The sequence below is a fragment of the Callospermophilus lateralis genome, chromosome 4 (genome assembly GCF_048772815.1).
Source record: "Callospermophilus lateralis isolate mCalLat2 chromosome 4, mCalLat2.hap1, whole genome shotgun sequence".
NCBI lineage: Eukaryota > Metazoa > Chordata > Mammalia > Rodentia > Sciuridae > Callospermophilus > Callospermophilus lateralis.
In genome coordinates, this window is record NC_135308.1 from 138198869 (window position 1) to 138224635 (window position 25767).

Genomic DNA, 25767 nt, shown 5'->3' on the forward strand with positions numbered 1-25767 from the left:
TAGTCTTTTGAACAAAATTTGAAAGTAAAGATATTCTTGAAAATTTGCCAACTCACTCAGCTCTAAAATACAAATTGCTAATATTCTACAGTGACAGTTGGTACATGGAAAACTGAAAAATTCAACTCTACATTGCTAAACCTGGTATGACTTCACTTTTCAGATCAACAGACATCTATACATCTCCCACATCTATCTATGCATGCATAGTCACATATATGAGCACACACAGACATAAAACCCATCTTTTAAAATCTGGAAGGAAATATTTTTAAAAAATAGTATATCATAAATCTCTGGAAAGTGGGATTTTTTCCATGAATATTACTTCATTTGAACCATCTCTTCTCCTAACTTTTTTAACAGCAAAATATGTAAACTTTATTTAATAAGAATAAATGAAGTTAGAAAAATAATTTGGCTCAATAATGACAAGAGAGCATTGCCTAAATCTCATCTACATCAGTGGTTTTCAACCAGAGGCAATTTTGCCCTCTATAGAACACCTAATAAAATGTGGACACATTTTTTGTTTCCTCAACTAGAAGGTGGTACAATGAACATGGCAACAAAAAATTTTCTGGCACAAAATGTCAACAGTGCTGCTTTACATGGATCTCTGATAGACAAGCTTATTATGTAACCAACTTTCTCCAAAAAGAAAAAAATATGTTTTAGCCAGGTACAGTGGCACATGCCTGTAATCCCGGTGGCCTAGGAGGCAGATGTAGGAAGATTCTAGGTTCAAAGTCAGCCTAAGCAATTTAGTGAGGCCCTAAGCAACTTAATGAGACCCTGTCTCAAAAATAAAATATATATATATAAACTAAAAAAGAGCTGGGAATGTGGCTCAGTGGCTAAGCATTCCAGGGTTTTAACAATCAGGCACAATTCACATTTATTTCCCTTTCATGAATTTAAACTTATAAGCATTTATTGATGATTTAAGACAGGTAGGAATCAAGGTAGCAAAAAAAGAATGGATTATATATATTCTAGTTAAGATTTTTGAGCCTCAGTTTCTTCCTGGATAACATGAAGATTAGATCTTCCTTGCTTGAGTCTGAGCAACATTTTAGCTAGCTCCTGCACTCCAGTCGTAACTAATACTGATGGATGACCTTTGTTAAGGGCTTATTATGTGCTTGGATGATTTTTTTTTTTTTTAGAAAAATAAATTTTTGCATCAGCACTAGGCACACCTTCAAAGGAATGACACGTGATTACATAAGCCAACTTTTAGAATTACCAAATATTTATTAAACTCTCCATAGCTTGAAAGTACTAAGAATGAAACTCCCCAAACAAAAATATTTGGTGAAATCCATCTTGTGATATATAAAGAAGAAATTTAAAAGATAAATGAAAGGTATAAAAAGACAGGAGCAAACAAAATAATTTGTAATGACAAGTTAAAGCAGATCCACCCATTCTTCAGTGTATTTCCTCCATTGGTCAGGATACATTTCATAATTCTAACACTGGTAATTCCAAAATCTAAAATCTGAAACCTTTTAAGCAATTACATGGTGCCACAGGTGGGAAACTGTTCATCAAGAAACTTTGTTTCATGCAGAAAATTATTAAAATATTATATAAAATCACTATTGGGCTATGAATAAAAGGTACATATGAAATGCAAATAAATTTGTTTAGTCCTGAGTCCCTTACCCAAGGTATCTAATGTGTATCAATGAATAGTCTAAAATCCAAAAAAGTCTGAAATTCAAAATTTCCAGATCCAAGCATTTCAGATAAGGAAAGTTCAATCTGTAAAATAAACATTTATATAATGGCAAACAAGGTATGTATGTAACAACATACGTTAACACGGATATAACAAAATATTTTTAAGAACTTGAAAAGTAATGGATTTGGGAATAGAATTTTGCTTTCATAACAATAGTTTCAAAATATTCAAAAATAAAAATCTGGAATTATTTCATAATAGAATAATATCCTAAAAATCTTAAAAACCCTGATAGTACAATGTCATACATGTGAAATGTTCACATGTAATAACCTCTGTGCCTTGCTGTAAAATGCAGGTGACGCTAACTCTTGGGGTTATTGTGAAAATTATCTGAAATAATATAACCCACTTTTAAAGTATTCAGAACAGGGCTTAGCACATAACACAGTTAATAAATGTTGGCTGGCTACGGTTATATATTAAGTAAATGAATGGAAGTAAACTGGAATCACACATATCCCCTACCCACATTTACTTACGTGCATTATCTCCTTCTGGAGGTTGATAAAAAGAAAGGCCCAAAGATACTATGGCTGCGATTTCTAATATAATTAAAGTGACATCTTGTAATGCTTCCCATACTAATTGAAGAAAGGTTTTTGGCTTTTTAGGAGGTATAAAGTTCTTTCCAAACACTGCTTCTCTTCTTTCTAAATCTGCAGGGTTTCCACTTAAGCCTAATAAAAGGAAACAAATTTCAATGAACACTTTTATTACTTACATGTGAAAATACCTATTTTATTCTAAACATTAATTCATTACAGTTTAAATTATAATTCATAAGATGCTATAAAAATATTTATTGTGCTTTAGACCAAAGTATACAAAACTTAAATTACTGAAAAACATGTGTACTGCTTTAAAGAAACATTTTAGGACGACAACGAGTGGATTCAACAATTTTCATTTTCCAAATTGTTTACTTTTTATTATACTATCTTAAGCCATCTTATAGACTGATACAGACCAGAACTGATTATAGTTTGATGGTTTTTATGTTGGGCTAAACTTTTCCCTGACATTTACTTAAGATGCTTTCTCTCTGGAAATGAGGGAAGTTTACATGCAGAAAGATATCTGCAAATTTGATTTAGTTATTGAACCTTGGATACCTAATCAGTGAGGAGTCTGTAGTATTCCCTCCTCACTGACAACTGATGGAAAGTTAACTTATCACAACCTCTAAAAGCTTTTCTACTAAAATGTCTGTCATACTGACTGATAAACAATTTCCAAGTCACAATACTGGAAAACTTAGAATGACCTTTCTTTTAAGAAACAGGTAGTGCTATTGACTGACTGTATCTATTGTCACTCTAAGAGAAAAGGCACACGGTGGGACATGATTTTTATTTCTTGGAATGCAGAATTAGCAATGGAGGAGACTGAGAGCTGACTGGACAACACTTTTGTCTTTCCTTCATCCCATCAAGCACACCCCTCTAATTTAACCCTGTTGATCCTGCCAAACCCCAATATATCAAATTATCTAATGCAAAATACACACACATACTTGTTCTGGAGCATAACAACACAGACAGCAGTGACCAATCAAATTTTCCCTTAGGCTATTTAAGAATGTCAAGGAAAGGGTCAGAGATACAAGAATAACACTACTTTTAATTTACCATATTAGTCCTAACTTCAACTTGTTTTTTTGTAAGAGTCTATTCCAGGAAAAACATCAAAGAAGGAAGACAGGAGAACAGTAGATTACTGAAAGACTCTTGTTGTTTTTAACTCTTTTAACTACTAATCTCAATGCTGAGGCAGGCAGGTTGAAGAGACTGTTGGAATAAATGACACATGGATTCAACAATTTTCACTTTCCAAATTGCTTACTTTGTAATGTGTACTTTAGGAAAGTAAATGTAATCATTTACTTTCTTGAAGGTACCAAAAAAGATTCCAGAGAATGTTCTCACTGGCAACTGCAATGTGGTCTATACCGAGCAGTTTGAAAAGCATTTTACATTTCTGATGACAGAAATCATTAACCAAAACCTTCCACAGAAGAACAGAGATGGAGTCAATGAAAGTAAAGGCAGTGAAGAACTACAGTAATAAGGATAGTATCACATAGTGGGAATAATGGGTAGCTTTGCCTTGTCTCATGTTTTAGTGCCCTAAGAAAATGAAACAAAAAGGGCTGCTTAACCCTCCCTGGATTGGTCTCCACTCCCCTACCCCCAAGAAATGTGTTTGAAGGTATTAATCATATTACTTTAACTCACACTATAATAGACTTTACCATTAACCGAATATATAATGTTATTTTAAATATCACCAATATAACAAAAAAAATAGTCAAATCTTAACTTTTACTGTTTATAACAGAAGCTAAGATTTTAGGTTAATGTTGAAAAGAATAGTTATAGAGCTAAAGATAGCTTTTGGGACTTGGGGATGTTTAAAAAAAAAAAAAAAAGCAACTTGTTTTAGTTTTTTTTGGTGCTGGGGATTGAACCCAGGGCCTTTGTGAATGTGAGGCAAGCACTCTACCAACTGAGCTATATCCCCAGCCCAAGCAGCTTGTTTTAAGAATTATTGTGAATCTTCTAAAATAACAGCAGCACATACGTTGGACTCTACACCAATAAAACTATCTGGTTTAGAAGACCCAAGGACAGTTTATTTATGGAAATCTTGTTTAAGCCACTTGACCCCCTTGGTGGTGAGGAGAGTATTAATATTTGTTATACTTGTTGGTGTAACTTGCAACTGTTTTGAAGTACCAAAGATATGTCATAAATTAGAGGGTAAACTGTTATTAAGGAGGAAGACATGTTACAAATTTATTGCATGGAATGGATGTCAACTCTATTTTGAGGGAAATTAATTTCTAATAATAAGTTTACTAATCTAAATAATAAAGTTAAGAATTTTATAACAATAGTCTGCCACCCAACAGATATTTACTGAAAATTTACTACTTTTAGAGACTGTTCTATTACTGAGGAAACAGTGTGAACAAGACAAATTCCACATTCAGTAAATACATATTACATGGAAAGGAGAAAAAAAAAGATATACAATTAAAATAATTAGAGATGCAAACAGGTAAAATGGAGACAACAAAAGGGCCACTAGACTTCTCTTAGTGGACTACACTAGCCTTTCTGAGGAGCTAGCATTTCACTTGAGTGTAAATATTGAGGAGTCAATCATGGGAAGACTCCAAAGCAAAGCATTCACAGCAGCACAAAAGCAAATACAGTCTAATATTTAAGAGTAATTGATGAGTAAAAATAATGAAATATCTTCTGCCTTTTTCTAGGGGCTCAGTTGCCTTCAGTGGAGTGGCAATGAGGCCAAGGTCATGCATGGGATTGATCTCCTAATGGTCCAGTTAACTTTACAAAGAGAATATATAACCACAACTCATCAAAAGCAGCATCAGAATTACATGCTTTTTTAGGTCTACTGTAGAGAAAAATAGCTTACATTCATTTTATGAGTACACAGTGGCTCAACAGTACTTTCTTTATAGTTGAACAGAAAATGACATTTTTATGGAATAAAATGCAAATTATATCAAAACCATGATGTTTTACAAGTAAATGTGGCTTTTTTAATTGCTTAGACTAATTTAGGAAACGGAAATAGGGCAATTTACTGGAATGTTGTCAAGATGGGTTTAAATAAAAACCATGGCTAACATACAGCACAAACTACAGTTCTATCAAATTCTGTACTTGAAGTTGTGCCTTATGTGTATATGTATGTGTGTACAGGTATGTATGTATGTATGTGATCTTGGGTGGAGATAGTAGCCAACTGGACTTCTGTGAGGGCCAGATCAAAACACACAGACCAAGAAAGGACGTGAAAATGTGTGTTTATGTACATTTTCAATGTCAAAAGAGAAGGTGATCCCTTCTCTAAAGTCAAATTTACACATCCAATTCCAACAGCCTACTATGTGCTTGGAACTGTGAAAGGCACTAAGCATCCAAAGAGAAGTGAGACTGAAGGATGCCTTCCCTGGTACTTCCCCCTCCAGGAACTTAGAGTTTGGTAGGGAAGACTGATAAGCACCCAGTTAAACACAACCCCATGTATTAAGTATTATGGTGGGAATGGTGAATATATAGAAGGCATACATACAGAGGGCTGGGATACAAATTTATGGGGCTGGGGTAGATTACAGAATGCCAAGATATCAAACTTAAGCTCTTAAGAATTCTTAAGAAATAGTCACATTAAGGACTATATTTTTATTAAAGAATAAAGTATTTTATTCTTCATAGACAGTAGTGTTTTAGGTGGAGGTAAAGTATTTTAGGTAGAGAAATCAACAGTCCAGAAGCAAATGCACACATGACATAATAGTATTTAAGATAACTGAAAATTTTGCTATGTCCTAAACACTGAGGTGCAGAGTTGGGAAAAGGAGATGAGATTAGAAAAGTAACTAGGGATTAGATCCCAAGATTTGTAAGCCTAACTAAGTCTAAACTTCAATCAGAAGGAAAAGCAAAACTACTGCTGTCTTTAAGCAGGAAAGTGATAGTGTAAAAGAAGATGGGAAGAAGCACCAATCATGATGTTACCTCAATTAACACAAGAGAGAATGGTGACCTCAAATGGAGTAGCATGGACATGCACAAGTAGACACCTTGGGTTAAGAGAAAGCTAGCAGTTAGGAATCAGATTTTCAGGACCAAAGCTTGAGGGCGATCCTGGATGAGCTGCTCAAGTGGGAATCACCAGCACCCAGATGGCTTGTGTAGTGACAGGCATGGATGTCATCACCACAAGAGGCACAGATGAAGAGGAGGATATACAGACAGATGGAAACCTTAGGATAATCAATGTTTAAAGTAAAGCAAAGTAAAAAACTGGCTAGATGAGATTGGCCAGACAGGAAGAAAGAAAACTGAATGTATGACACTGGGAAGACAAAAGAATTTTTTAATAGGAAGTATGTCTACTGTGACCTGAAAAGTAAAAATAAGCTTAAACAACAATAACAACATAGAAAAGGCCGTGCTACTTCAATATTTTCAACTATGACTTTTAAAAGCAATTTATATGCTATAGAGTTAGAAGCAGGCTTACAAAATATCTTCATAACATTCATAAGCAATGAAAACTAGAGGCGACCTGAGCAAGTATTACAATAAACATATGATTATCCATTATATAGTAGCACTAAATTTCTAGGACAAGGTCATGCATGATCATCAATATAAAAATTTCAAGGATGACTCTATACAAATATAAAAACATAGATGGCTGACACACACATGGCCATGAAAATACTTGCTCAATGCCTGTGCTAACCAAGCATATACATGGGGGGCATAAGAGAATTCTTATAGTAGCTTATAAGCTAATAATGATTTACCATAGGTAAAGGGCTGATTTCCTTAAAGAGCTAAAATATACTTCCATGTTTGTTAGTTTTATTCTATTATACCATGAAGACATGGTCAAAGGACACCATTAAAACAGCTTTATTTTGGCAAGTGCAAATATAAACTATCATCTGAAACATCACGGAAACTTTGGGCAATCAGGGAAAAATGTTGTTGACCTCACTTTGCTTCCTACCACACCTCTTTAGTTTATCTGTCTCCTTTCTTATTTGCTTTGCTTTTTTCCTCTTCTACCTAATTGTAGCAACCACCAAAAATCTTAAGATCTCACTTAACTTCTTGCCCTTTATAAGTCCATAAAGCCATGCCTCTTACAGAATACCAACTGGTACCACCTTTAATTTTTATGTATTTATTTTTATGTTTTGCTCAACGTAATACTACTGAAAAATAAGGTACTAGGTATAGAGGCCTGCATTCCTGAAATTCTATTACCAGAGAAAGACTACCTACTATTCAATAAAAAATATAACATAGACAACATAGGAACATATTAAAATAAAAAAGATACCAAAAGCTTTTATAAAAAAGAATCAAGAAGTATGATTTACAATATGAATAAAAAAGTCAATTGTAGCAAAATAACCAAGATACAAAACCAAAAATTGTTAAGGTAACTTTATGCAGTTAGGATGTTCCAAGCAGGTTATTTTGATATAAAAGTACATTCTTAGATTCTAAAGACTATGAAACAGATGCTCGCTCAAAAAGAAAGAGCTAAAAATACAAAGTTACAAATCTCAATTCCAGCTAATTTTACAGTTCCAGTTCCTTTAATGATGGTTATCAGAACTGCTAAGAAGTTTTAAATGTAAACTCACATCTGGTTCAAAATAATTCCTTTTGGTCAGTACCCATGCAGTCTTCTTAGAACAAGTTCAAGAACTACTCTTTTAGAGAACAAGTAATGGTGTGACAAAAAGGAAGCACAAATATGTAATTGACTGATAAGGTGGGGGCATGCTTTTAGACTAGATTGCCACAGAGAATGCTGTTGTTTGGATCTTGACTGTCTCCAAAGACCCATGTGTTGAAGGTGTGCTCCCATCTTGTGGCTCTATTTAAGAATGGTGGAATCTTTAGGCTGTGGGACCTTGTGGAAGGAAGTTAGGTCCTAAAGTGCATGCCCTTGAAAAGAATAATGGGACTCTGGCTTCTCCTCTCTCTTTTTCTCTCTCTGCTTTCCATCCACCAGGAGACAGTTTCCTTTGCCCTGTATTCCTGCCAAAGATGTAGTCTCACCATAGGCTGGAAGCAATAGGCCAACCAACCATAGACCAAAGCTTCCAAAATTGTCAAAATAAACCTTCCCTCCTTTTAAAGTTGATTATTTCAGTATTTTGTCACAGGGAATAGAAAGCTGACTAACACACAGAACCATAATCCATTTTTTTTTAACCATGTAATTCCAAAAAATTTCGTTTTTTCCATAAAAACTTATTAGATGAGAACACATGTGCCTCTTTTATAGTATCTAAATTTGTTCACAAGCTATGTGAGCTAAACTTTTATAACCAAATACAGTGGTTAAAAGCATGGCCATTGTATTAAAAAATATGACTATAACCAGAGTGAGACTTGTAAGGTATTTAACCTTTTTTGTGCTCTTTAGTTTGAAAATAGGGTAAAGGTATTAGACGGATAAAACGAATTAATACTTGTAAATGTTAATAAGCAACCTGATACAAAAAGTACTACCTATCATAAGTGCTATCCATAATTATAGTTGTTATTGTTCTTAAGAAATCTCCTGGGTTGTTCCTCCAGGCTTTACACACTTAGCAGGTACCTGATAATACTATATTTCAGCAATTTTTTTTTGATGGGGGGTGGTACTAGGGATTAAACTTAGGGCATGACACATGCTAGGCAAGTACTGTACCTCTGAGCTATACTCTCAACCCACATTTTGGCAATTCTAAGAGTTACATATTCTTACATTTTATTAAAATATCTGAAATTGGAATGTGATTTAATTATATAAGTATAATTGTCTCACAGTAACAGCCAATACTTTTACTTTTTTAAAGAGGGTATATAAAATATATGATGATTAATCAACATCCTAGGTCTGATGAAAGGGCCAATGAATGAATTAATAAATGAAAGAACTAAAGGCACAGGCAAATGACTTCAGCCTTACTAATCAAAATCCATATTTCCTAGAGTATAAACAGATTATTCTAACAAAAGAATGCTTGCTGTCTAGATCAAATGTGCAGACAAACTTCTGGTAGGTGCTCATTTCTGATCATGTTTCGGTGACAAAATATTCAATAGCCTTCTGAGTGACATATTCCTACTAGACTAAAATCATGAAAATTCCTTTGGAAATAATATACCTATAAAAGCTGTTGCCATTTTTATTTATACTTTCAGTAACTGCAAATACTAATCTGATGCTTATGTTTTGCTTTACAGTCTTTAAAAGAACACTGCAAAATGATTAAGCGTTTATATATAAATATTACAAACAATAGGCTGTACAAATTTTAGCAAATATTAAATTCATAATACCAGGAAGTACAAGAGCAAAAGATTTCTAAACAAAGAAGAGGAAAAAATAATGCATATTTTGTTTAATGCAGACTACCAACAATTCACAAAAAATTCTTAATGTCAAAAGTTCTAGAGCTTATCCATTGCTTCTACCATGTTGTCAAAATGGTATGTAATCACTGCTTCCTAAAATATAAACCACTATACTAGAAACAAAGTTTCAATTAACTTCACTAGTTAAACCATAATCAGTGTAAGGAATTCTACCCAAAATAAGAGCACAGAAGAAACTGTACTGCAAACCAAGATGAAATCACGTTTATAAAAATGAGAGGGCATAAAGGAAGGTATTCAGTATTAGAAAACAAGAAATTTGATTAAGAGCAGAGAGGGGAAGACAGTTAAGTATAGAACTGAAAACTGGAGCTCAACGAGGCTTTTATGAACAAACTGTTGTCATACTGAGGACTCTTTAATATTAACATCACCTGTTAATCTGGTGATCATGAAGCATTCATCAATTTAGGTTTAGCTTAAATTTAACAGGTCTTATAGAAAAAGAGGATACACCAAGTATCTGAAGAAGGCTTTTTAGGATATGAGTGAATACTGACACTGAGTTTTTCTAAGTTATACTACTTCAGAGAAATCAAAGGAACTATTTATTGATACAGTAGAAAATTACATGAACGTTCAAAAATATTTGGTGTGATTTAAAATTCTAATATTGGAAAATTACTTTTTGTTATTATGTTAAATATTATCATGAGCAGCAATGTGGCATGTTTCAGAAAATATGTTAAGAAAAGCACTTTTGCATATTTCTCTAGAAGTGACTTTGGAAAATATACTAACTTAATATATTACAGTAATAATTCCCCATCTTTACTAAAATAAATTATAATTACCAAACATTCATCCTCATATGTTCCCTCTACTCTCACCTTCGCAATGTTTAAATGTCTTCTTGAAATTTCCTAACGTAAATTTTATGTTCAACATGATCAATGTTATCAAAAATCATCTTTTCAAATCATTTCAAAGACCATAATGCAATGAAGTTACAATAAATTTTCCCTTCTTGATTTCAAAAGGAAACTTCCGACAAATCAAGAATTATGAAACCAAAAGCTTCTTTGAATGAGGGAAAATTCAATTCAGTCCAAAGTTTGAAAACTATTTTTAATCAAAGAAATGTCTGCTAAGTGAAAAACTATATGCCATCTAAACTACAAGCTTTGCTTTAGGACCTCCTGAACTAATAATTAAAGTCTAGATTATGCCCTGTAAGTTGAAAAGGACTTGGTCAGCTACTGGCAAAGACAACTATTTTAAACCACCTGGCAAAATGAAGAATAGTGAGCAGGGTTTATTTCCACTGAATCCCCTGGGGGCTACCAAGCTTGCTTCCATCCTCTACAGCTCGAATGGAAAGACAATCTTGTTATTGTAAACAGGCAGCAATAATACATACAGCGGGACAAACTATTTTATCCCACTAATCTGAAATGTGTAATTATTCTATAACATTCTTTCTTGGTCTAAATTTAACTTTAACTGTACCAATCAGGTAACTAACCAACCTATTTTTAACATCACTACAATTATGGCATGGTCACATAATAGCCAAGAAAATATAAACCAATATAAACATGTTTTTATGAGTCAAATATATAGCACTCTCTGCACAAAGGACTAAAAACAAAATAAAACTCACCTTCATTAGGAGATGTTTTCAACTTGGCGCAAATTCCATAGACATCTCCATAACTTTCCTGTATTTTTCGTAATGCATCTGTGGACCTGAGCTCCATGAGAGCCCGCAGCTCTGCGAGCGTAATTCCAAAGTCTCCATCATGATTAACTTCTTTCAAAGAGTTTTTCACACCACTATATGCAACTGAGTTGTTTGCCATGTCGCCCATTACAAGTATAATTTATTAGGAGGAAAATGTTTCCCAAAAAAATCTAATTTTCACTTGATATATTTCCAAGATGAAAATCTTTCAAATATGAAAATCTTTCTTAAACCAAACACTTCATTGTGTGACTTTGTAAAGCAGCATCAGCAGCAACATTTCCCAGAGAAGTATCTTGACCTTTGGTCCATGACTCATTTCTTCACATCAATCATGAGATGTACACATCTGCAATAAAATATGTAAAATTTAGTAAGATCCATCCTACAGTGTAATGCACATAAGCACACTTTCTAAATGCCATCAGGTAGCTAATCATGGTACATTGTTTGCTTATAAAATATTTGTGAACTGTGGTTTCATACCTTTAAAATTTTCATGCATGATAAAAGATCCAAATATGACTTCTAAATAAAATCATATATCAAAAGACATCCGATCTCATCATTAAATTAAACTGCTTTTCCCATAACCAAATTTCCTTTTTCAGTGTTACTGTTAATAACAGCTATTGCTGAAATACTTAGTTCCAAACACTATGGTTGACAAAATAAGATTAATTCTCTCATTTGATCATCACAATTTAAACCTGGGAGGTGTTACTACTCTGTACTCTCCTAAGAAGGGTTAAGGCCCTATGAAATTGAGTTTTCTGCACAACAAATGGCTGAAATATTTGAGTGCCAACTATTTTTAATTCTACTTTCCTTTTCATACATGGAGCCATCTCTCTAAATCTTTCACATGGAACAGCCTCTGAAAGGTCAAAAAAAAAAAAAAAAAAACAACAACAACAATGAACCCTTTAATACAGTTTTGCAGTTCTCCTTGGCTACTCTGCCACTCTACCATCTTCTGACTTTCCAAAATAAAACTATCTTCCACATGATTTAATGGCACAGGTCACCACCTCAGGTCTCTCTCTCTCTCTCTCTCTCTTTTATTTATTTTTTTTTTAAAGAAAGGTCTCACTAGGTTGCTTACAGTCTTACAAAATTGATGAGGCTAGGTTTGAACCCACGATCCTCCTGCCTCAGCCTTCTGAGCTGCTGGGATTATAGTCATGTACCACCATACGAGTTCAAGTCTTCTTATGACTTCCTAGTTAAAGAATTCTCTACTCTTTAGTCTTTTCTGTTTTATCTGAAATAATCCTGTTCATTTGCTTCTACCTCCACCTACAATATTAGCTGAGGGTAGGGTTTGTTCGTCACTATATTCTCAGAACCCAGAACTGTGCCAGACCATGGTAGAAAATGAAAGTCTGAGAAACAAAAGAATGCAGTGCTTCAATTTCTTCACCATAATTCTATCTCCTCTTAGATTCTAACTTACTTAAAGACCTATCTAAAGATTCTTCTTTTTCCATATATATCCTTTAAACAATCACCTCAAAGTGAACAAGTCAAAGATTGGATTCATTATATTTCCTAATAAACTTCTTTCCACAATCACCATCACCCTAATCACCTAGGCTTGAAATCTTATACTTGATTCCATCCTCTCCAGGTTCAGTTACTAAGTTTGGTTAATTCTACCTTTGAAAATACTTCTTCTATACAGTCCTTTGTCTTCCTGATCTTCAAGTCCCTCTATACAAATTATAACCACTTCTCCCCAGGTTCGTTCTTATTCTGAAGTCTCCTACATCAAATCCCTTGTGCATTTTGCTACTACATTTAGCTTTTTAAATAGGTTCCGTGATACTATCTGAACCTACAAGAGGAAAATGCAGTTCAATCACTCCTGGGTGTTTGGCATTTAAGGCCAAGATATGGTTTACTGATTCAAATTTTCTACATCTCCAAGCAATCCACCTGTTCCTTCCCAAAATATTTAATAAGATGATAATAAGGAACTCAAAAACATACTTCCAAATGAAATTAATCTTTAGGTATTCAACTATTATGAGGATGCTTTAAAATCATGATATGTGGTCCACATACTTCAGCATGTACCAAAGTCACCTGGAAGACGGGTTAAAACACAAATTGCTGGGCCCCACCTCCAGAGTTTTAAATTCAGTAGGATTAAGAAGGAGCTCCATAATTTGCATTTCAATCAAGTTTCCAGGCAATGTTAATGCTATCCATCTCCGGAGTACACTGTGAGAACTATTGGATTGAAGAATTAATAAAAACTTGGGTTCACACCAATGACCTGAAGATGACTGGTTGAGGAAAGTTTGGATGCCTTGGGTTAAATTTGCAAGAATGTGATAGTAATGGATTCTCTTAAGACATTTTCTTTTTTGTGTGCTTCCTCCTACTTCACAAACCCTTATTCTCGCCCAATTATTACCAGTTTTACTCATCTCCGAGGCAAAAAGTGTTCCCTCCTACACACACATCAATTATTATAATAACCTAATTTCAAAAACTAGAGAGGGTGGTTATTTGATAGACATCCTTAAGTCTCCATACCCAAAATTTATTGGCCTGAACATAATACCAACCCCCAAATAGATTTTTATTTGAGTAACAGATGAAATAACAGATGAAATAAGATTCTTAAGTCTTGTGTTGAAGGGAAGGATGTCCATCTGTCTTCTGGTTTTCATTAAAAAAAATTTCTCAATAACTCCTGGCCTGCTACCCCACCAGTTACTCCTGAGGTGAAATGTCCTGCCTGACAGAAGATTTTCCCAGAAAACCAAATGTTATGCAGTAGCTTTTCACCTCTCTGCTTTCTTTTGGGGCCATATACCTGCAGGACTCAACGATGCATTCTAATATTAAAGGGGAAGATCCTCATGTTAAAACTACTACTATTGTTCAAAGTGCCTGGAGTGGGAGGAAATAAATATCTAGTTATGTCTGTTTCAATATTAGAACCTCACAGTTGTTACACAAAAAACAAGTCCTCCATTTCACCTTTGCTCAGCAATAAAATTAATTTTTTTTCCTATTCCTATGTACCAATCATTTTTCTTCTGATATAATTCAAATAGGAGAAGAAAATTCTTGGATATCCTTACAGTCCTCAACAAGAAGAATATATAATAGAAGTAGGAGTTGAAACTATATTTTTAACAAAATAGCCATGTTCCTCCTATGAATAATGCCTCCACATTAAGTCTTCACACTTATAATGGAAGTGTCATAATGGAAGTTTCTATAGGTAAAAAAAAAACAGTCAAATAATCCCAAATGTACCTACTTAATCAAACTGGTACTAAAGGGGTATGGTTATGAATATTTGCCACTTCAACATCCTTTTCCCCATTTTTCAGTAACAGCCTTACTTCGTATTTAGAGATCTGCCCTTGCCCAATGGTCAGTAAATCTGAGTGGGAATCCATATTGCCCCCAGCCATATTTCACTGGTTCAGGAATTTGAATGTGACCCTAAAAGGGTCAATGAGTAGCAGCTCGACTTTCTTTCGCTGTGACTTCACAGCAGAAACACATTTCTTCTTACTGAAGGTAAATCTGAGAAAAACATGAGGTATAATTGTAGCCATTTTGTTCCACAGGGGAAAGTCTCTGGAAATGGATCCAGTAGAGAACAAAGCATGTAGGAAAGGGATGGATGGATGAACGGACACACACACACACACACACACACACACACACACACACACACACACACCAAACGAGGGAGGCATGTGCTTGTGGTATCATTTGAGTCTCTGGGTCATTCAATGACTAAGATTGGTCCTATCCTAAAGATTTAGTTTTCCAACACTCTACAACCCACAGCTTTGATAAGCACATGATTACCAATCATGTTCAATTTTCCCAGTGTAAGAAAAGGATGTCCAGGGAAAAGCAACCAATTTGAGAATAAGCCACTTTTCAAAAAGTATACTATTTGAATTACCAATTACCAACAAATTATATATCAGGTTGTATCAGTTTCTTCATTGTCTATCACATCTCTCTTCTACCATTTGCTTCTTAAACTACTATTTCATTCATATGTCCCACTGACAAACATGTGGAGGACAAGAAAAAAGTTGTGCTTTTTACTTGTTTGCTACAAAATGACAAGCAAGAGCAATTCCACTATTTGGAATGAGATAAAATAATAAGTAGAGTATCTATTTTAATTGTCTTTGTTATTTAATTTTCTTTAAGTCTTCCATTTGAAAATCTTAAGTGGGGGAAAACACATTAAGTGGAAGCACAGAAGAGGGGGAATTTAAAGAAAGCACACAACTACTCTATGTACTCTTAGTCTACAAAATATATCCCAGGATAAATAACATCACTGATCAAATTAGTTGTCAGTTTTTGAGAACATATGCAAAGAAAAGAGGAAGTTGAAAACCGGAGTTGGGCAAAAATGGCTATGATCTTAAGACAGGGAATAAGGTAAATCCCTATTGATACAAAAGCTTTCTTAAGAATGGGCAGGGTCTTAAAAGAAGATAAAAGGATGATTGTGAGAGCCTAGTAATGAGTGGCACTCATAAGAGCTGTGTTAATAATACAATTTCAATTTCTTCTTTCACAAAACCACTTGACTTATCTTGGAAAAGTTGCATGAATGTTATCTAGACTCAACATGATAACCAAAAACAAAAAACAAAACAAAAAAAAAAAAAACACAAAAACTAAAAGAAGTATAGGGTAATTAATTAATTATGGGGTAAAATATGGAGCTGGGTGAAATATGAAATAATAAACAAGATTCTGGCAGGAAAGCGAGAAAATATATGCTAACACAACTAAAAACATTAGTAACAAAAGGAAAAACCTGGAAGGAAATGTTTTTGTTTTTAAATGCATTGTTTAGCACTCAATTCCTGATTGATTCTAAACATTTATTAGTGATTTGGAGACATAGAAATTGTATTTATCCAATCTATAAATGACTCAAAGCTGGATAAATCAGCAAATATGTTAGATGACAGGATAAGATAGACAGATGGAAGTGAGGCTAAATGTAATTGGAACAAAAGTATGGCTCCTATATTTAATGAAAAAAAATATAACTGTATAAATATGATACACAAGAGGTGCAACAGCCTGTATGCAAAGACCAAGGTTCAATTCACTCCAAGCTAAATATGTATTCTATTGGTATTAATTAGCAGCATCATGCTTATATTAAAGTAGCAACATAATCAGAGTAATCACAAAGTTTTTGGAGTGATTATGCAAAGTACTGAATTTTATAAAAGTTACTCAATTAAAATCAAAATAAATACAAAGTATAAATAAAATTTTAAAAGCCTTCATTGTTCTAAGTAATAAAAAGAAAAGAATCCTAGTATTTAACAACTAAAAGAGATAATGGAGATCAAGTCCAATTGCTCATTTTATAGTCACTGAAAACAAACACTTATAATCATCTATTTCTAAAAAGGACAAAGATGATTACAATAAAAGAAAACAAGTATTAAACACTCACAGAATCATTAAAAACAAGAGTAAATGACCAACAATGGTTAAATTATGAGATAATTCATAACCCTGTGCAGGTCTTATGGAGGCTCCTATTATCAGGGAAATGTATTGTACTTCAAAATGGGCACTGACATCCTAATAATTAAATGCACCAAAAAACTGACAAAGAACTAAAAATAATTTTTTAAAGAACACTTGAAAGACCTAGATTTTCTTGTGTGTGAACGTGTGTGTGTATGTTCCTTTAACATAAAATAAATTTCACTTCCTCTGCAACTAGCCAGGCAGTTATAGGAAGAAGGATAACTAACCTTTATAGCTGTTCTTCATGTGGCTGCCATTGGCATTTGATTAAGTGAGAACTACTTCATAAAGTACTTCATCCAGCCCTGCTCCATCCAACCCTCCTAGATACCAGTAGTGCTGACAAGTCAGGTAAACAACCCCAAACTTACCACTTATTTAAATGAATAATGTTATGGTTTGGATACAGTGTCCCCAAAAAACCTGGTCCCCAATGTAGTAGCAATGTTCAGAAATGGGAATTTGGGGAAGTGATTGGATCATGAGGGTTCTGACGCCACCAGTAGATTGATTAATTCACTGATCACTGAATGTACTACTGGGAGGTGCTGGAGGCTGTGGGAAATGTGTCCTACTTGGAGGGAGTAAATCACTGGGGAATGTTCTGGAAAGGTATTTCCTATCCCTAACCCTGACCCTTCCTCTCTCTCCTTCTCTGGTGCCACGAGCTAAGAGTTTTCCTCTACCATGCCCTTCCACCATGTTTTGCCTCACTTCAGTTCCAGAGCAATATAGCCAGAACGCTGTGGAAGCCGTTTGACTATAAGCCAAAATAAATCTTTCCTCCTCTAAATTGTTTTCCTCAGGTATTTGTCAGAGCAACAAAAAGCCAACTAGCACAGATAATACAACTGCTACATAACTGAACCTAAATTTAATGCCTATTAGACTGAAAAACTACTTCAAGGCAAAACCATGCCTGAGCAATCTCCTATTTTAGCAAGAAGAGCTATGATCTTTCAGTCATCTTACAGAGTCATTTTTAGCAGGGGCAAAAAAATAAACTTTGACCTGATTCACACACTGAAAACTTGAAGTCTTCCAACAATTAAAATAATTCTTAGTAAGAAATGGTAAGTTACTGTGAACTATTAGAGTGCAATAGTGGAAAGTGTAAAATGATAGATACTATACATATCAAAGAGTAGACACTTGAAGATCATAAATGGTGGGGAGTTTATTGTATGAAGTTTTGGTATATTCAGATTATTTCATTAAAACACTTAGAAGAAACCAAGGGGGGGGCATATAAATGCTATATAGCTTTGTTAAAGTAACTCACGTCAGATGAACAATGAATAATATACACATAAACGAATAAGTTTACTAAACAGAATTTCAACTTCACAGATGTGTTACAGCAGACAATAAGCATTGATTACAATGCCTGGTTTGTTAATCTCAAACGTTTCATAAATACCATCCTGTGTCTGTGTTGACTACAATTAGTTCCACTCCCCTAGTAATTTACTGATCATCTAGTAGATTCTTCAAAAGGCACAGACTAAATACACTACTTTAAAGGGCAAGTTATAGCTCCTGTCAGTTACAAATTTGATATGACGACTTTAACAAATCTCTCAGAGTAGGAAATAGGGGAGGCATTAATTTGCTCTTCTGTTACAGTTTTTATCACATAGCTGCAAGGATTTGTTTACCTCCCTTTCTGTCTTCCCAAAGAACTCTGAACACAAGGTAGGGATTTGTGCCATTCATTTTTAACCCCCAGCACTGTCTGGTACACAGTAGAGGCTCAGTATTTACTGAACAAAAATGCTCATTTGAATCTTAAGCTATAATCAATTTTAAAAAGAGGCTTTGCAACAGAAGCAATGACAATTCAAATAGCAGAGCAAAACACAACCTTATAACATGCTTAAAGTAATATGCTAACTGTGTTAGATGAGTTCAGAGAACATCAGCTTTTAAAGAGTTTTCAAATTACCCTGGTATACAAGATCAACTTAACCTTCCTCTAAATCCTTTTAGACAACAGAAGTTAAAAGCTATTTCAGATTTTCAAATGAATTATACACTCTTGCATAGCCATGGTTTTTAACCAGAGTCATTCTAGATCCACAAGGGTATGCAAAATAATACTGAATTTCAATATTTCATAAAGCCTGGAAGAAATGACATGTTTATTTGGGAAGTAATTTGTTAGGATTACCCATGCAAAATAAAAATATGCCAAATCAATAAATGACAAAGAAACAAAAATCTTACCCATAAAGGCATTTGGTAAGAAAACCCTCAACCTCACACCTAGCTATCGTCTTCTCTGAAATTTTGTTTCTTCATCTGCTACTTAGAGGTCAACCCATTTCAACTGAGCTTCTCCTTGGCTATTTACTGCAACCATTCCTAGGTAACCAAGGACCACTGTTGTTCTTAAATTTAACTAATGCCATTTAGTCCTTATCTGGCCCACTGGCAACGTCTGCTACTCCTGATTACTCCCCCACTCTTGCAATGTTCCCCTGTGAGAATGGTCCTCCATGGCTCCACTCTTGTTCTCACCACATTGCCATCTCTGGCTGCTTGTTCTCACTTTCTATTGTTGTTCCACTTCTGGAAGAACTGTCAAGGGACTCAGTGGGGAGGGGCTGGGTGGCAGAGTAATCTTTATCATAATTGTTTTCATCTGGTTTTAGTCAGAGAAAATGAGACTGGTTTACAGATAATAACAAATTATTTGCATGTGCATTTACAAGGCTTATTTATGGTTTTTTTGTTTGTTTTTCTCATATTTCAGAATTTCACAATTCAATTAAGATGATGGAACCACACTATAGCAGTCTGGCTCAGTGAAAGTGTGAAAAAAATGACTCAGTCGCCTTATTCCAAGCCCAAATGCAGCTCCCATTCCCATAACCTTTAGTCTATAAAGGAATATGCCATACCGAAGAAGAACAGGTTTTATAAATTGGTGATTCATCCTCCCTGGGGCTTTTGATAACTGTCATTTCCAGCACAGATTATTTGTTTATGCCAACAAAATACTAATTAGGCAGAATACATGATAAATTTTTAATATGAATGATCCCAAACACAGATATCGTGAAGCTAACTTTAGACATGTTTGCCTTATGGACAGGTTAGTTGGTACCATCTTATAATGCTTCTTGTATCTCCTTAGGATACTGGTCCAATTTTGCAATGTTGTACTTACTTCGAGTCAAAAAACCATAATCCTTCTTAATTTACCCAAACCAAGATAAATTTAAAAGTTAATTCTACATAACTACAGATTAGTGGTTTTCAAACTTTAGTGTGCAACAACATCATCTGAAGGGCTCCTTAAAACACAGACTGCTGGGCTACATCTCAGAAATCTCTTCTGTTGATCTGGGCACAGTGTGAGACTTTACATTTCTAACAACTTTTCAGATGATAGGGATGCTGATGCTACTGGTCTGGAGAATCACTATCGTAGGTGCCCTGGACTTTGACTAAGGAACAAATTGTTGAACTGTCATGCCTGATCTAAAATTTCCTGATGAAAATACAAACAAATTACTCATGGTTCTTTTATTATGCTTTTCTTAATTTGCATGGATAATTGAAAACAGACCATTTTCTAAAAATATTCTGTAAGCTGGTTCTTTTAACTGCTTTGGTTTTTAATACCAAGTATATTGACCTTTTTCTACTGAAACCTTATAATTCCACAAATACTATAAATAATTTCCTTCATTCAAAGTAAAAAGGTGAAAACTCACATTGATACATTTAGGACACACATTAAATTAACTTAAACACCTGAAAGTATTAATTATAACAAATTTAAAAGAGAACTATATAATTTAGATACCTGCCTCCTCCTACTTTCCTACCCCCAAAATAAAACTGCATTTTTTTCTCCTATTCTATTGTTTTACTTAAGTATTTTAGAAACCTTTCATTCTTACAGTAAGCTTCATAGTTAAAAGTAAGCTTTTGAAAAGCACAAAAATAAGGAAAGTTAATTTTATATAACCCTGTGCAATTTACCAAATATAAGAACATACTATAGCTCCAGTTAAATATGAGAACCAAATGTTCTATCATTTTCTAGTTTCACTGAGGTTGAAATTTTCAGCTATAGTCAAAGAAGAGATTTCTAAATTAAAACAGTGATTTTTTTTTTTTTTCCTTCTGTTCAGGAGCTAGAAGGCAACATGAACACTTGAATGTCACACCAGCTGCTTGGTCGGCCTACTCAGTTCTTAAGAGTTTCTATCCTGTCAATTCACAAGAACCTACACTTAAATACTTAAGGAAACAGGATGCTCATTATGTCACTGAACAATCTCACAAAAATAAAGTTGGCAATGTTGAGGGAGGCATAAATCTTATCTGTAAGTTAACAAGAGCTTTCTGTTTTATTAATTAAAAACTCTAGATTGCAAAAATTTATTCTAGTATTATAACAACTGATTACAGAACTAAGCATAAAATGATTTCCCATTTTTTTATCTCCATTTTATCTATGTTATTTGATAACTGATTTTTTTTGCAATTTCCAGCTGTAGTTATGAAAGATTAGCTCAGTAAATTAATTCTCATTTTTGTGATACATTCAAGTAATCTGGATGAAAAATAAGGTAAGCTGTATTTTAAAAAGATGTCAAGCACAAATTTGATTTATGGTGAGTTCAATAAAGTATAAAGAATATGGACATTAGATATGTGTTGAACTGTAACCCACTCTATCACATCATGTTGATGAACTTTTGAATTCTGGTTTCATATATTCATAACCTTCATCTTAAGACTTTGATGTATACTTCATAACTGCTGTTCAAGTCAGAGCCACATATTAAAGTCATCATCACCTGAAACTGTTCTATTTTCAAGACTTCCTCTCTATTATAACTTACCTCCCTTAACTTATACTGAGTTCTATGAACACATTCTGACCTTCGGCCTCAAAGGCATGCAAGGTCCCTTCTAATCAATACTTGCCTCCCTTAAGAGCTAACTTCCCAATGGTCTTTATGTCTGACTTGTTCTTTATCCTCCTACTACATCCATCTGGTTAATTAGCTACCCTTGAGTAGACAAACCATCTGGCTGAGTAATGCTGGTAAAATTTTAAAAAACCGAGTTCTTAGTTTCATTATAAACATTTTTCTCAGTCATATATGATCTACTGACACATCTCTTAATTTCCCAGAATGTTCCTCTTTCAATTCCAAGTCTGTCTTAAATTACCCAAGCTTTTGTCTCAACCTAGTACTCATGTCTGCTCCAAAATCTTATTTCCTTAATTGTCAATATAAGCCACCACCACCTGAATCCTCTTTCTCTTGGCTCCCTCACTTAGCCTAGCCAATATTCAGAGGCATTCAACTCCACAGAAGACCAAGTCTCATCCTCCATACTTCTGTGGTGTTGGTAGTCTCCCCTTCTATCCCCTGCATTTCTTACTTAGTTTTCACTCACCAATCCTCCTCCTCTGCCCATATTTGGTGACTTTTAAAATCTTTACCACATCCTAAATGAGGGTATCACTCAGGGATCTATTTACAGGTCTCTCTTCCCTATAATATTTTCTTGGCAACTCACATCACATCATGACTTACATCTACCACCTTGATACAACTCCAAACCGCGTTACAACTGTCAGTGGACATCTCCACTGGAAAAATCTGCACTACTTCAAATGCCATCACCAACATTTAACTTTTCGCTCGCTCTCTCCTAAATCTGTTTTTCCTTCTCCAAAGTTTCTACCATTCACAAAGACATGTGATTAAGTCCAAGGCTCTCTCTTCAAAGACTTTACAGTCTAAATGAGAGAAAAAGCATTGTGGAGAAAATCACAACAGGAACGGTGAACATGCAAAAGACAAAGTGTAAAACTGTATGTAGCTTCAACTATGATGCAGGGGTGGGAAGGGCTCATGGTTTGATATGGCCAATCCCAGGAGAACAATGCAGGGGGAGCCTGATACACACACTTATCTCTGAAGGGCTTCTTCAAAGTTAATCATCTCTTAAAATACAACCTAAGCTTTCTGAGTGCAGGGCAGTAGCCACAATTTGAGTTCCTTTTATAGCCCCTAAAGAGGTTAACAGACTGCTTAACTGATTATTAGACTATATATGGGTAAGAATAAAGTTTAAATTGCAAAAATTACTGTTATTTTGAAGCCCTCAAGCTCTCCTAACAGAAGATTAAAGTAACAGCACACACATAAAAAAATGACTAAAACCTTTGATTAATATAGAAATGAGAGGAAGAAAAATGAAATTTTCAAAAGCTCCTAAATGCCTAATTCTTTCTGGTAACTTTTAACTTTTTAATAAAAACAATTGAAATCGGTTTATAAGACTAAACTGAGCTTTGCATCATTTTTTGAAATGATCATAATTCTTAACAATTGCAATAAGCAATGAACTAGAAAAATAATGAGGATTATTTTCAGAATGATGATAGAAACTGGGAAGTACCTAGTCTGTGAGCATTCCCTCCTTCAGAGGTCTTCAACAGATCACATATAAAATAGTTCAACAGAAGAAGTATAGATACTGAGGGACTCAGCACAGGTGTCACATATCAAATAAGACCCTTCCTCTCATCCACTTGATCCAGTGCAACTCTGAGAAGCCCCAGACTCCCCATCTCCTTTTTTTGGGGGGATAAGTTTCAACTAACAGTTTCATACTATCATACTAGTGGAATTTCCCCTATGAAAGCTGGCCTATTCCCTTTTCCTTTTCCTTTCTATTAACTTCTCCTTCAAGGAACAAATAAAATGTCCCCTTTACAAGGAGAAATGGAATTAATCTATTTCTCCACATGGGTAGTATGGAGCCTCTATACGAAAATCAGTACACACAGCAATTTCTTGTGTACACAACTTTCTTCCTTATTGAACTGTAAAGTCTGAGTGCAGATAGTCAAGCTCATCTCTTGGTCTACTAGTGACAACTGTGGTAACAGTACTTAGAAACTCTCAACACTGGGGAACTAAACTGAACTGGAAAACGTGCGGAGACCATTAAAGACAAATGATAGTCCTTCAGTAAGTAAGGCTCATCTCAGAGGCTAACAAGAGAGACTGGCAATCCCAGAGAAGCAAAGACTCTTTCAGAGGATACCTGCTCCACCCCTGAATTATAACCAGGATACTACATCCATAGCTTCTTGGAACTCCAACACTTTCTATACTAGCTAAGTGAATTTGGGCAATTTACACAACGTTTCAGCTTCCTCATTTGTAAAAGAGATAAAACCATCTACTCATAATTTATATAGGATTAAAGAAATTAACACTTGAAATATCTTAGACTCATCTTAATGTCTTTGAGGCAACACCTGAGCTTAATAAGAAAGACTCAATTAACTAGAACTATTTTAACAGTTGTAATTAGCAATCACATATTGTAAGTTTCCAATAAACTGACACATTTGGTATATTATATGGTGCTTAAATTAACCTGATAAAATAGAAGGCACATCATATATATTTGAAAAATATTTAATTCAGCATTTCAATGTGATGTCTCTATATATAATGACTTCAGAAGGGCATTTAAGAATTAAACTGCCAAGAGGGCTGTATCACACATCTAGAATTTTATAACAATTGATCTCCAAATTAGATTGGTCTACTTTTAAAAGAATAGTAGAGCAACACCCCAGAGAGATTAAAAGGTTTTCTTCCCACAATTAAAATTAGATGTTTGGATGATTATATGTTTAAGAGTCTTTGAGACTTAAGAATAATAATTAGGAAAACTAAATACCAACCTGGAAAACTCTATGGCACAATATTCAAAGGGAAAACAGAAATGTATCTATCCAGTGATTACAATCATGTAGAATTCACATACTATGAAAGGATAAGAACCAGAAAACAATGAGCTGTCAACAACCATCTACAGATTATTTTCTAAATACCAAAAAATGATAAATGCATTTAAAAAATAAAGAACAAATTCAGATTAATTTCCTAAATGCTCTAGATGTTATTTGTGCAAGCTTTTTTAAAAAATTGGCTTGAGCCTATCAGCATTTCATTGAAATTCTAGTGCAATGGAAGAATTCTGACAATGCCAGTACAACAGTCCCCACAATATTCTTACCAAGACATTTTACACCTAATCAACTGACTTAGTCTCTGTTAAAAGGAAATGTTGGGATCATCTAGGAGGGATAAAATGTAAAATCACTGTATTAAACTAAGCCAATCGATACTGCCATTTTTGTAGATGAAATCAGTAGAATAATGGCAACTTTATATGGATCAACTTACTATAAAGAACTGAGCTGAACATTCAAAACAAGTATCCTAAGAACAATGAAGCCCATGACTCAAGAGCTACCATTAGGAAGACTGAATAACTAAGTTTAACTCAATGGGGGCTGGGGGAGGATTCAACAGTCAGAAATGGGCTGATCAACACTGAAAATACAAGCAAAGGATGATCATCTGAATAAGAAAAGAAAATCAGGTTAGTGCTTAGAAGAGTGTTATAAGTTCAATGTTAGGTTGAACTGTGAAGAATTAAAACACTAATGGCAGTTATCAGACCTAAGAGGGGAACACCTCTGTGGGTAATAAATATGCTAAGGAATATACTATATACACTACAGGGATCATGTTATCTAATCCTTCCAACACCCTACAAACAAGGTCCTAGTGGTATTATCCACAATGGCCAGATGAGGGACCTGGTCTCTGAGAGAGATTAAGAAAAACCTGACTCCATTATACATTCTAAACACACCACTAGCGGTCTCTGCTTACTAAGCAACCTTCTCATTATAATGTGTGGCCCAAGTA

The 25767-nt window shown here is 34.4% G+C and overlaps 1 protein-coding gene across 5 annotated transcripts in view; it reads right to left on the minus strand.

Annotated features, from left to right (window-relative positions):
• The window catches only part of Atp2b1 (ATPase plasma membrane Ca2+ transporting 1), a 106638-nt gene that overhangs the window by 47313 nt on the left and 33558 nt on the right, over positions 1-25767 (minus strand). For all 5 annotated transcript variants that reach the window (XM_076854932.1, XM_076854930.1, XM_076854928.1 and 2 more), the window contains exons 2-3: positions 11351-11780; positions 2233-2430 (exon numbers count right to left, since the gene is read on the minus strand). In XM_076854932.1, coding sequence (XP_076711047.1) covers positions 2233-2430; positions 11351-11558 — 406 coding nt within the window. In that variant the 5' untranslated portion in view covers positions 11559-11780. The remainder of the gene's footprint in view (positions 1-2232; positions 2431-11350; positions 11781-25767) is intronic.